At 39.0% G+C, this 14,014-nt stretch overlaps 1 protein-coding gene across 1 annotated transcript; it reads right to left on the bottom strand.

Annotated features, from left to right (window-relative positions):
• Positions 1-2,923: 2,923 nt before the first annotated feature.
• LOC140883012 (protein FAR1-RELATED SEQUENCE 5-like) lies at positions 2,924-7,334 on the bottom strand. Its single transcript, XM_073289298.1, has 6 exons — positions 6,814-7,334; positions 5,573-5,665; positions 4,601-5,418; positions 3,299-4,503; positions 3,119-3,226; positions 2,924-2,998 (listed from the first exon to the last, which is right to left on the bottom strand). The coding sequence occupies exons 1-6, from the start codon at positions 7,332-7,334 to the stop codon at positions 2,924-2,926; spliced, it is 2,820 nt and encodes a 939-aa protein (XP_073145399.1).
• Positions 7,335-14,014: the final 6,680 nt, after the last annotated feature.

The following is a 14,014-nucleotide window of genomic DNA, read 5'->3' as shown; positions in this document are numbered from 1 at the left end:
AGCTTATGTACTTTCACAAATCCCAAACAATAATCCTCAGAATTCGACCTCTGTGACTGTTGTCTTAACCAGAGATCTTAATGTGGCAGGTGACCTGATTAATGAAGGGTCGCCTTGCTCTACAGTTTCTCCTTCGTATGTTGGAATTTTTCAGTGTTCTAAAAATCCACGCCTCGCCCCGCCTAGGCGATGGGCGGCACCCCGCCGCCTCGATTAGTGGCTGAGGCGTCGCCCAATTAACTGGATGCCTAGGCGGCGCCTCAGCCGCCTAGGCGACCTGGGCACCGCCTAGGCACCTGCTGCCTAGGCGGTTTACCCATTAATAATTAAAAAAAACTTTTAATTTTTTTAAATAATAAAAAAAACTTAAAAAGAAGAGAAAGAACCACAAACCCAATATTAAGATATATATTAGTATATATATTTTACTATATTATTAAAATTTTGAAAGAATTTTACACAAAAAACTGGAAAAACATAAGACATAAATATTATTTTTCATAGTAAAACTCATAAATATTCCAAGATTTTAATTTTTTAGGTTGAAAAAAAAACCCGCCTAGGCGGCCGCCTAAACGGCTAGGCGGTAGGTCGCCGCCCGCCTACCGCCTAAAGCTTTTTAGAACATTGGAATTTTCATACTCATTTTGAGACAATTCACCTTCACCTCTCCTAATGTTTGTAACCACTCCACGCCTAGAATAAGGTCTACTCCCCCCAATTCGAGCAAATATCCACCCACTTCCACAACTAAATCCCCCATGCTCACCTGCTGTCCCCCTGCAAATACCCTGTGTGCAGCCCCCCGCAAATACCTTGTGTTGCTGTCTTATGCCCATCCCCTAGAAAAACCCCAAAGCGGACTGTTGCATCTACTTCCAAACCCGACTCTTTAACCAGTTATTCTGAAATAAAGTTGTGACTCGCCCCGCTATCAATTATAATCATTCTCCTTCCCTACTATCCCCCCCCCCCCCCCCCCCCACCCTTCTTAATTTCATGGTACGAGGTGGGGGTAATTTCCCCTACAGAAAATAAAGGTAGAGCAAATTGATTAATTACTCCATCTTCGCCTTCTTTTAAGAAAGACAAATCCTCCTCCGCCTCTTGCGGTGTATCGGCCTCTTCTCCCCCCCCCACAAAATTCATCTTCGGCTAACAGAGTGACGCGAAGTGTTTTGCTCCCACATCGGTGTAACGGGCTGAAGGGTAACCCGCACCGAAATCAAAGCCCCTTTTCTTTTTTTCTTAAATATTCTTGATGAGAGAGATCAGCCTCCTTTCCTTAGCATTCTCTCCCATCGGTCAAATGTGAAAATTTGGGGTTATGGAGCGATTGTTTTCGGGCCCAATTGGCGGTGATTTAGGGATGGAATTTGGGCTTTTCAGTTTATCATCACCATCCCAATGGGCCTCAGCTCGCCCAAATGTTGTTTTTGGGGCCTCCGTCATTGGTCTAAACCCCGGGCCATTATTTAGTGGTCCGAATTTAGAAAACCCAGTACTCCCCGCACCTGCCGAACCCTTGAATCCTTTATTCCCGTAAATCTGAAGGGCCAGGATCCTCTACTGTTTTGGGATAACAGCATTCGGTGTTGTTATCCCAAAACGGCACCGTCTCCTTATTATTATTTTTTTTCATTTTATTTCTTTTTTTTTTTTAATGGGCATTGTTGGGTTTTTTTTTTTTTTTGGGCTTTTCACAACACATTGACTTGAATATATATATATATATATATATATATATATATAAATCTTTTTCGTTTTCTTTGTTTTCAATGTTACAGTCTTACAGATTCATTCTTCCTTCAATTTCTTTTTTTTCCTTTTTTCCCTCTTCTTTTGTTAAGTCTGTTTATTTTAATTTTTTAGAACAATTTTTTCCCTTTTTTTTCATGGACATTTAAACATGTAGAGCACTTCAAAACTCGAGGTTAACACTACCGAAAAAAAAATCAAGGCTAACAACTATATTTTTTAAAAAACGTATTTTAGTTACTCTAAAATGCTTCAAAAATTAAGGTTTAAAAAAATATTTTTTTAACCTTATTTTAGTTACTCTAGAATGCTTCAAAAATCAAGGTTAACAAATATAATTTTTTAAAGCTATTTTTAATTATTCAAAAATTCTTGAACGTATATACTTCTGTTATATTATTACATCATAATTTATTTAATTAGTTTTTTCACAATTAAGCTTTTTTAATAACTTTTTTAAGTTATATGTCTATTTGGTGTTGATTGTAATCAATTAAAGATAATAAAATCAAACATTTATATTCAAGTATTTAAATTAAAGTCACAAAACACCATAAATATAGCAAAAATTGTTGTCCGAATCCACTCAAAAGTACATAATTGAATTGAGTCTCTATAGAATTGGTGGATTCTACAAACACAAACTTCTCTTGGTCTTCCTTGTGAAAAATTGACTGATCATCCGATCGTAAGCCGCATATAGCCATGGAATAATGATGAACGTCGTCACACAACCAAGAACCAACATTAATATAAGTAAAATTAAATATTGAAGGAATTATGTAAAGACACATCAATGACATACATTGTCATTAAACTAATTCTAAAAAACAATATAAATAAGTGAAAGTCGTGAAATTTAAAGTTATAACACGCAATAGTTTCAAAGACAAAGAAGAGCAAATTTTTTCAATCATGGCTTTTCCTAAACTATTCTTAAAAAACTTTTTTCGATCATGACTTTTTCTCTAAACTGTAAAAAATAATATATAGACAATTAAAGAGAAAATATTTTTTTTACACGATAAAACAGAATTCATCACAAAAGGATAGAGTAATAATCATCAAATCTTTAGGCTAACATAAGTCATGCAAATGACAAAAAGTTAAACTAAAGAGTTCATTTCAATTAAAATCACTTACCTTCGAAAAAAAAGTCAACTGATCAAGAATATGTATTGGATATATTTTCATTGAAATCCATGGCTTCAAGAGAATACTCAGGATGGTCAAGTGGCGCCTACGTGAAATAATAATACACATTATAAACCAAAACTTTTCACCTTATAAAATAATTTTTTTATTTGTCTAACTTTATTAAAATTTAAATATTTTTCAAGATATCATTAAAATTAATTACCATCATGAATTCAGTGAAATTGAATTGACCTCCAGTTGCTTGAAGATGCGCATGAGGTACCGGAGGTGCTGAACAAGATATTGATTGTTCTCCATGTGTCTCAATGTCCTACAATAATCGTAAAAAAACGATCTAGATCATTTGTTTCTCAAAAATATCGACATTAATGAATTTATATACCTTGACTCTCAAATTTGTTTTTCTTCGTTTTGATTGAAGTTCTACCCAACTTTTCAATCGTCTTGATTTTTTCACACCAATTCTCTTCTTGAACCCCTTTGCCTGTGTCATGGAAGGTACTAATGATATTGTGTTAGCCCCTTCGCTGTCTTGGCTCACTTCTGTCAGACGCATTTCCATGACCTTCTTAGTTAGATCACAAACCGAATTATGCACCAAAGAGAAAGTTAATGGATGGACAGATGCTTCAGTTGCTAGTCTTACGAGCATCATACAAAGTTTCCTATACCATTCTGTACTTTGTAGCTTAGGATCTTCTTCTACTTCATTGCCCATATAATCATGCACCACTCCACTTCGAGCTTTTCTTGTCCACCTATTCAAGATATAATGCTCTGGAAGTTTTTTCACGTCCATCACATCATACACTTTCACAACATGACAACACAATAATCCAGTCATCTCAAATTTTTTACAACTACATAAAATCATCTTGGTATTGGGATTAAATGTCACCTTCCATTCTCCGTCCTTATCTATTAACCCGACAACATATTCAAATAATGGTTGAGTTTCATTTCTATATTTAATGTAAGCAGCTGCGAACAAAACAAACTCCATTTGAAATAAATGAAACACAGTAGGGGTATAAATTTCAGAAAGTTGACGCAACATAGGAGAACTCTCTAGTTTTAATCTCGGTAATTTTTGTCGTGCCTCAAATTCACACCTCAGCTCGTTGTACCTCTTATCCTCCAGGACCCTTTCAAAGTGCTTGAAAAATTGCATTATGTCTAACTCTGGCGTCATACAACTCTTCATATCAGAATTGACACTCTCACTTAGTTGTGTGCTCCTCATACCAAGAGTAAAAGCATTCTTCATATAACAAGTTGCCCATTTCTGCTTTATATTGTAAGTAGATTGCAGCCATGTGTTTTCATGAACATTATATTTTTCAAGTAAAAACCTCCACGACTCTTCAAATTCAGTCTCATCATCAATACCATACATGCACCTCTTAAAATCAGTTAAAAAATGAGAACCATCCTTCATCAAATTTCCCAAATGCTTGATGCCATTTTGCATTAAGTGCCATGTGCACAATCCATGAAATATCTCAGGCATCACTTCATGCAAGGCCTTTGCCATGGCTTGATCCTGATCGGTAAAGATAGTTAGAGGCTTTTTTTGCTTGTGTGCCTCTAAAAAAAGTTTCAAACAACCAAATAAACGATGCTGCAGTTTCATCATACAAAAGTGCTGCACCAAAAATCACTGTTCCACTATGATGATTGAAACCTGAAAATATAGCAAGTGGACGGTGTGCACGATTTGTACAATATTTGGTATCCAATGACACAACATCTCCAAAGTATTCATAGTCAATTAACATTCTTGCATCGGCCCAAAAAACATTAGTTATCTTCTCTTCCAAATCCATCTGATTAGCATGGTAAAATGATGGATTTTTGGATAATTGTTGTTGAAAATAACGCATCAGACAACCAATTTCCCCATATACCATACTTCTCTGTCTTTTGGATCGAATATAGTTTTTAGCATCCAAAATGGTATAACCTAGACCATCTCTTCCTCCTGCATGTATACTTGACAACTGAAAAGTTGATTTTTGTTTAAGCCCAACATCCTTTGCCAAATCAATCTCATAGGCCTGGACTTCTGTAACTTTACGTTGGGAAGCTAACATGTGAGTTGCCTCTAGAAGATGGAGAGGATGATTATGCTCTTCGATAAACTCATAAACCTTATACTTATTGTCCACGTGTTTGACTCCCATTCTTACTTTACAATTTGTTCGAGTCTGAAGCCGAGGATTAATTGTCAAAGAATCTCTTTTGTCTTCCTTGCAAACACCTTCCTTGCAACAAACATATTTGTATGAAGTTATTATGCCATTCTTGTTCTTGTTAAAAAAATGCTTTCGAACTCCAAATCCAGTTTTTCCACCATAGTTAATCCATAACTTCCAAGCCTCATCTAGGCTATTAAATATCATACCAATCTCAGGCTTGAATTCAAAATCTGAACTGAAATCCATCAAGAATGTCGGCTGATCAATTAGATTTTTGGATTGTCTCAGTATTGATATATGAAATCTGCATTCAGTCACACATAGGATAATCAGTTTAAAGTGAGCCAGAAATGCATAGGAAAGTAAGCATTTAATCATAAAAAACTATGAAGCAAACAACATCCGAAAATTTCTGAACTGTCATCTCTTTCCGAAAAATAGCTAGAAAAAGGAAAAACCCACAACTAATACCAGAGAAGAGGAATGCCAGAAGTGATAGAAGCCTCAAGGAGGCTGGTCGAAACAGTGTTCCTTGCAAACTAACTATCAATCTAGTTAACAACCAAATTAATTCATGAAGCAATAATGTTATCCACGAATAAAAAGGTGCAATCTCTTGAGTTTTTATCAACTTTTCTTCCAAAACTCAGATACCAAAAGATAGTTAGACCAATCCAAGAAAACAATTAAAAACTACCGATACTATCTACAACCTCGAAATTTGGCACGCGAAAGCACTAACATTTGAGAATTTCAATGATCTACAATGCATAAGATATTGATCAAGAGCAAAAATTGAAGCAAATAATTAATACATGATATATGCAAGAAGAAGGGAACACAATCCATAGATTCTCCATGAATTTCAATGATTTCATGAAACTACAGTGTATAAACTATCGATCATGAGCATGATCATGAGCATGACATCGAAACAAAGAATTAACACGTGATATTTGCAAGAAGAAGGGAACACAGTCCATAAATTCTTCATCACTTCTCTTGCAACAACGCCAACAATTTTAAAAAAAGAAAAAAAAAACAGAGAACTAATTATACTAAGAATTAATTATACCACAGACTTAATAATATACATATTGTTTACCTTGCATTGTTGTTGAAGATTCCTTGAAATTTTGTTTTTAAAAATGGAACAGAGAATAAAAATCTTGGTAACGAAGGGAAAAAAATTTGGAGGAAGAAGAATCCCTAATACGTTGAAGACAAAGAAATGACAAAACAAATGAAAAAAAACATTAGTATGGAGTCAAAGAAAAAGAAACGTTAAGTCAATGTCTTGTGAAAAGCCCAAAAAAAAAATCCCAACAATGCCCATGAAAAAAATAATAATAATAAAATGAAAAAAAAATAGGGAGACGGTGCCGTTTTGGGATAACAGCACCGAATGCTGTTATCCCAAAACAGTAGAGGATCCTGGCCCAAATCGGAACTGCGATATTGCATGTAGGCGCCATCGCCTTCATCATTGTAGTCGGTCCATGGTTTTTCACCCTCACCCGGATCTCCTCATTCAGCCCACCCAAAAAATACCGAGGTATTGTGTTCAGGTAGCTCTGGTACCTGTGCCACTAACAACTAGAATTTCTGTATATATTCATCCATCTTCAAGGAATTTTGGCGTAAAAACATCAGCTGTTCATACGGATACATCTCCTGGCAGTCCCCAAATCAATTCAACAGCTCTTTAGTTAATCGCTCCCATGTTAATTCTTGAATTTTCTTTTTAATCCAACGATACCAATGCAACGTTGGACCCTCCATGAAATTACAAGCAATCAGAACCCAATGTTGTCGAGGAGTGGAGTTGATTTCAAAATAGTGTTCAGCTTTGGCAATCCACCCAAGTGGATCGTCCCCGTCAAACGAAGGTAGATCAATCCTCTTCATAGCATGCTTCATCTCGTCGAATCCAAAATTTCTCCCAAATAAGTTACCAGTATTCTGTTCGCCCCCAAATTCTTCTCGGTTAATTGTCTCCTTCGTTCCTTTGTCTTTGGCTTGCCAGTTACTTTCCTCCCTCTCATTCTCTGTCACTTTGTTTCTCATTCCTTTCAAAATTTGTTGTACTATAACTCGAATTTCCCCTAGCTCCTCCATTTTTGCCTCCAAACCTTGCATCCGCAGCTCCATCATTTTGCCCCGCTCCTCCGATCCTCCGAAAAACTTTTCTAATGCTTCATCAGCACGTGTGATCGCCATTTGTCTCTCCGATCGATATTCAGCAGGTCGGACCACTTGATACGATCACGTGAAGATTGAAATGAAGATTAAAAAATTATTTTTATATGAACTGAAATAGCAATCGCCGAAAGAAAATAAAATTCTCACAGATAAAAGAAAAAAACACTCAATCTCTTTTACCCCAATTCTCAAACGAGAATCCACTACAAAATATTCGCTAACTAACTCCCCTTTCCCACTCCCCATTTATTTATTCCCCTAACTCCACCTTCCCGCGTGACATACAACTGTCACTTCCTGCCTTCCTGGGCCTTGTGCCTCCTGGTGTAAACTTTATATATGGGCATGTTGTTTTGGCCCATGGTTGGATCTGAGTAATCTGCTACAACCTCCCCTTCTCTAACAAAAACAATCAAGTCAAATGACATTTAAAGCTGAGTTCCATCACAGATTTTTGCTTGGGGGTAATTTAGCACACAAAAGTGACAGGGTTTGCTCACTCTTCAGCAGCACTTGCAGTACTCAAGTCCACATTATCTAACACCCAATATTTTTAGTACGTAAATTCGCATGCATAATTAGGGATTTTATTTATTTAGAATTTTAGATTATGGGTTAAATAATTATGTGAAATTATTTGTGCATGTTTTAAGTTATTTTTAAGCATTTAACCCATAATTAGTGATTTTCATGATTTATGGAAGTTAATTGTTTTGATTGCGTAGACGAGACCGTGGACGGACGAGATACCAAAATATTTAGCCAAAAATATTTTATGAGTTTTATGAGCCTAAAAATAATATTTTAAGGTATTTTGTCAAGAAAATTTTAGTATTTATTTATATATTTATTTAAGGATTTATTTTTAGCCAAAATAAGTCATTTTAATGACTTTTATTAAATTTTAAAAATTCCTTAAATTATAATTTTGGGATTTATGCTTTTACATCAGATTTTTATTATTAGTAATATTTTAATTATTATTTTATAGTATATGCGTGTGTGTGTAGGCATCAGACTTTTCATTGAAAATTTCAGAAGATCAAATCGGTTTTTGGATGTATGCGCATGGTTCTTGTATTTTGTTGATCATATTCACGTTTTCTCCTAGCCATGGCTCGTATGACTGCTGGTCAGGGTTCTTTAGGGTCCCTAGGCTAGGCATGGCTCGATGGTTAAGGCTGGAGAGGGCTAGGAAAGGGCTGGACTTGACTGCACCAACTTTGGTGCAGATCGGCGCAGGTTTAGGGCTAGTGGAAGGGGCTTCGGTTATGGTGGTGCAGGCTGCATGGGGCTGGGGGCTGGTGCAGGTTAGGACCGTCCAGAGGTGGGCCACGTCTGGGCGGCGGCGCTCCGGCTAGGGGCGGCCGGAGCAGGGCGGCAGCAGCCCTAGAAGGGCTGCTGCTCGCGGCCGCAGCAGCAGCGGGATAGGGTGTAGGGTTCGTGTTAGGGTTTGGTGGTCCGGGTTGGGTTGGTGGTCCGGGTCAAGTCAATGGGTTCGGGGTTATGTTAGTTGGGTTCGGGTCAAGTTAGTCGGGCTCGGGTATTTTTATTTTTAAGTTTTAAGTTTAATTAAATGTTAAATGGGCCTAATTAAATCCCAAAAATTTAATTGGGCTCCACTTAATTATTTTGGATTAAATTTAATTATTTTTGGGCTTAAATAAATTTAAGTAAGTTAGCCCAATAATTTTATGAGCTTGGGGGCCCATGGAAGTTATTGGGCCAGTCTTTGGGCTTTTGGGCCCATTGGGCCAGATTAAGTTGTTATTGGGCCAAGTATGTGCTAATGAGCTTTAATTAAATTATTGGGCTTAGAAATGTGTTAACGGGCTTAAGTATGTTAATGGGCCAGAATTTAAGAAAATGATCTTGAGTGTTAGGGCCAGCAGTTCAGTACAACCCATGAGAAATTGCATGTGTCCTGGTTATATATTTAATTATTTTTATGCATGGAAGTTATTTTTAATATTTATATGTTAGTATGAAATTAAATTAAATATATATGAAGGACACACATTTTATTTAAGTGCATGCATTCATGAAATAATTTTTATGCATGATTTAATGTTTAAGGTTGAGCAAAATAAAATAATTTTATGTTGGAAGTTGAAGTAGTGTGACAATTTGAGGGGGATTCGTCCCCATATGTGAATTATTGAAGGGCAGTTTACTGCTAATTTAAGAGGTGATTCGTCACCGCCACGTACGTTGGTTTACCACGCTGATCAGTATTTAATGTATGTATGGTTACACTATGGATACGACCTTTCGATGTTAGAAAATACTTTGCTCAACAATGTTTATGTATTATTATGATATTCAAGTTTAATTTAAGTTTATGTTATGTTCATGATATTTTTAAGCATGCTCATTCATGTATATGTTATGTATTAGTATTAAAGTGATTTAAATTATTTTAAACCCTTGTTATGTTAGCATGTTGGGCCTCTAGGCTCACTATACTGATATGGTGCAGGTGAGTACGTAGAGGAGGATGTAGTACCCACCGGCGACGAGGACTTATGAGCGGACATGCAGTGACTCCGTGACCGTTGTCTGAGTCTATATGCATGTTTCGAATATTTTATCATGTTATATATTTTTATTTATTTTCAGTAATTGACACTATTGTATGTTTTTATTTAAATATTTTCAGTGCATGCAAATTTTATTTATTTTGCTTATGTCAGTATTTTATTAAATGTTAGACTCGGATATTTAATTTATTAAAGGTTGCATTTTTATTTAAGTTATTTATTTTTAAATCTATTTATTCTGTGCATATATGTATGGGCATGTATGTATATATTTTTACTTAGTAAGTGTATAAAAAAAATTTCGCATATTTATTTATATTTAGAGAGTTAGGGTCGTTTCAGTTGGTATCAAAGCACGGTCCTTAGAGGGGTCATTACTGCTATGCGAGCTCAGAAATCCACGCTACCGGTCTGTAAGTTTTAATTGCTTTTAGTCTGATTTAGTCGTATCATGTTTAAGACTTAAGCATTTATGTTAGCAGAAAATTTTTAAGTACTTAGTTATGCATGTTGATTTACGTAAAAAAAAATGTGGTGGTGCAGAATGCCTCCGAGACCGATGAATAGACGCGGGGACCTCCACCTCCACCTCCACCTCCACCTCCACCTCCACCTCCGCAGAACCCTATTGCAGCATTGAAGCAGGCCAATGCAAACATGATGACTGGGATTACTGCTCTGTTGGAGCAGCAGGCTGCACGTCCTAGACTGTCCCACGAGGAGGACGTTGCTGAGCGGTTCGAGAAGAAGGGGCCGAAGGAGTTCACTGGTACCATCGATCCATTGGTGGCTGAGGGGTAGATTCGCTCTTTGGAGTCCATCTTTGCATACATGGGGATTACTGACGCCGACAGGGTGAACTGTGCGACTTATATGATGAAGGGCGATGAAACTCTTTGGTGGGAGGGTGCTGCCAGGGGTGTACATCTTACTACATTGACTTGGGCGGAGTTTAGGCGTATCTTCTACGCCAAGTATTTCACGGAGGATGTGCGCAGTTGAATGATCCGGGAGTTTATGAGTCTCCGACAGGGGGACAGGTCAGTGGTTGAGTATGTGAGACAGTTCGAGAGAGGCTGTCATTTTGTGCCTCTGATTTCAGACAGTCCACCGGAGAAGATGAGGCAGTTTGAGGAGGGACTGAAGGCGGATATCAAGCATGACGTACGTATGATGGACGTCGCTACATATGAGGCGGCAGTTAGTAGAGCACTGAGGTCAGAGGAGGGTAGGAGAGAGATACAGCGAGAGCAGCAGGGGAAGAGACAAATTCAGTCTGGATTTCAGCGACCATCTTCGCAGCCTCCTGCGAATAAGCAGTATACTGGGCCGTCTAAGGGCCCAAACCAGCAGCAGAGGCCACAACAGCCGAGGGGCGGGGTCCCTAATACTGGAGGTTTTCCTACTTGCCCGAAGTGTCAGAAGATGCATTCGGGACCTTGTCTTCTGGGAGCAGGAGTTTGTTTCCACTGTAGAGAGCCAGAGCACCAGATAGCTAACTGCCCGAGGAAGAAAAACACCACTGGTAGAGTGTTCGTTATGCAGGCAGAGGAGGCAGACCCAGACACCTCCTTGATCACCGGTATATCTTACCCTTAGTATTTTATGATTTCTTCATTTGGTTAAGAATTTCGATTTTTCTTTGGAATATTTGTTATTTGGGATTTCCTATCTGCATGTTAGAATAGGAAGCATGTTTTACTTGTGATTAGAATTAAGGGTTATTAGTGACTCATCTTTGGGGGAAAAGTTTAGTAATAATATGAAATTGTTGGGATTCTTTTGCGTGCAGGGAGAATTCTAGTTGGAGGCAACTCCACGTTTGCGTTGCTAGATTCAGGGGCTATGCATTCGTTTATCTCCCTAGAGTTTATCAGACGGATAGGCATCACACCTGAGATTGCCGACAGTGGTTATGATGTCACTATGCCGTCAGGGCAGATTATTACTACCTCTAGCGTCATCCGAGAGCTGGAGTTAGAGCTACAGGGGCACTCCATTCGCGCAGATGTAGTGGTTTTGCCGTTGAGCGGGTTTGATTTGATATTGGGTATGGACTGGTTGACAGTCAATGGAGCTTCGATTGATTTTCGTCGGAGGACAGTGTCAGTAAAACCATCAGAAGGTGACCCGTTTACCTTCCATGCATCTCAGAGCAGTGATATTCTTCAGGTGATATCTCTTATTCAGGCGAGAAAGTTGTTGAGACGGGGTTGCCAAGGTTTTATAGCAAGTATTGTCACGGCCTCAGGACCATCTAGCAGATCATTATCAGAGATAGAGGTGGTTCGTGACTTTCCGGACGTCTTTCCGGAGGATGTTGCAGGAATTCCACCAGTGAGAGATGTAGAGTTCAGCATCGACTTAGTGCCAGACACCGTGCCTATCTCTAAGGCACCATACAGACTTGCTCCTACCGAGATGAAAGAGTTGAAGGAGCAGATATAGGAGTTATTAGAGAAAGGCTTAGTTCGTCCTAGCTTTTCTCCATGGGGAGCTCCAGTGTTATTTGTGAAGAATAAGGATGACAGTATGAGGCTGTGCATCGATTATCGAGAGCTCAATAGGGTCACAGTGAAGAATAAGTACCCACTGCCGAGGATAGAGGACTTATTTGATCAGTTGCAGGGAGCTTCGGTGTTCTCCAAGATCGACCTGCGATCTGGTTATCATCAGCTGCGAGTTAGAGATGCAGATGTGTCCAAGACTGCTTTCCGGACACGTTATGGGCATTACGAGTTCTTAGTGATGCCATTTGGGATGACCAATGCTCCAGCGGTTTTCATGAATCTCATGAACCGGGTATTTCAGCCGTATCTTGATCAGTTCATCATAGTCTTCATTGATGATATCTTGATCTACTCTAGGAGCATTGAGGAGCATAGACAGCATCTACAGACAGCCTTGCAGACTTTGAGGGAGCATCGTTTGTATGCCAAGTTCAGCAAGTGCGAGTTTTGGCTTGAGCAGGTGGCATTTCTTGGCCACATTATTTCGAGAGATGGGATTGCAGTGGATCAGTCGAAGGTTGAGGCGGTTCAGAATTAGGGGATTCCAAAGAATGCTTCAGAGATCCGCAGTTTTTTGGGTTTGGCAGGATACTATAGGAAGTTCATCAAGGGTTTTTACTCTATTGCAGTACCCTTGACTTCCTTAACCAAGAAGAATGCGAAGTTTATTTGGAGTCCAGACTGTCAGAGGAGCTTCGATCAGCTGAAGGAAGCACTCTCTACCGCACCGGTTTTAGCGATGACAGTACCACACGAGGAGTTAGTGGTGTACACCGACGCGTCTAAGCTAGGGTTAGGCGCAGTACTTATGCAGTGTGGTAAGGTTATTGCTTATGCATCAAGGCAGTTGAAGATTCATGAGCAGAACTACCCGACACATGATTTGGAGTTAGCAGCAGTGGTCTTCGCTTTGAAAATCTGGAGGCACTATCTGTATGGTGAGAAGTGCAAGATTTTCACTGATCACAAGAGCCTCAAGTAATTCTTCACTCAGAACGAGTTGAACATGAGGCAACGGAGATGGTTGGAGTTGGTGAAGGATTACGACTGTGACATTAGCTACCATCCAGGTAAAGCTAATGTAGTGGCCGATGCTTTGAGTCGGAAGTCGTCAATGGTATCGTGTTTGACAGTACAGTTACCACTGCAGAGCGAGATTCAGAGGTTTGATTTGGAGTTTTACTCGAGTGGTCATGCACCGAGCTTGTCAGTGTTGACGGTGCAACCGATTCTACGAGATCGGATCAGAGTTGGACAGACTACTGATGAGGAGTTACAGCGTTGGAGGCAGAGAGATGAGGCCAAGGGTGGTCGTCTTTATACAGTTATGGATGGCATTGTTCAGTACCGTGGTAGGATGTGGGTACCGAACGTCGATCAGTTGAGAGCTGAGATTCTGACAGAGGCTCACACATCTCCGTATTCCATTCATCCAGGAAGTACGAAGATGTACAGAGATTTGCAGCTATTGTATTGGTGGCCCGGGATGAAGAGAGACATCGGGAGAGTCGTGTCAGAGTGTTTGACTTGTCAGCGAGTCAAGGCAGAGCATCAGTGTCCAGCAGGACTTCTTAGACCTCTTCCTATTCCGGAATGGAAATGGGAGAACATTACGATGGATTTTGTAGTTGGCCTTCCGAGGAGTAAC

Source organism: Henckelia pumila, chromosome 2 (assembly GCF_033568475.1).
Source record: "Henckelia pumila isolate YLH828 chromosome 2, ASM3356847v2, whole genome shotgun sequence".
Classification (NCBI taxonomy): domain Eukaryota; kingdom Viridiplantae; phylum Streptophyta; class Magnoliopsida; order Lamiales; family Gesneriaceae; genus Henckelia; species Henckelia pumila.
This window is presented reverse-complemented; position numbering and strand designations above follow the sequence as displayed.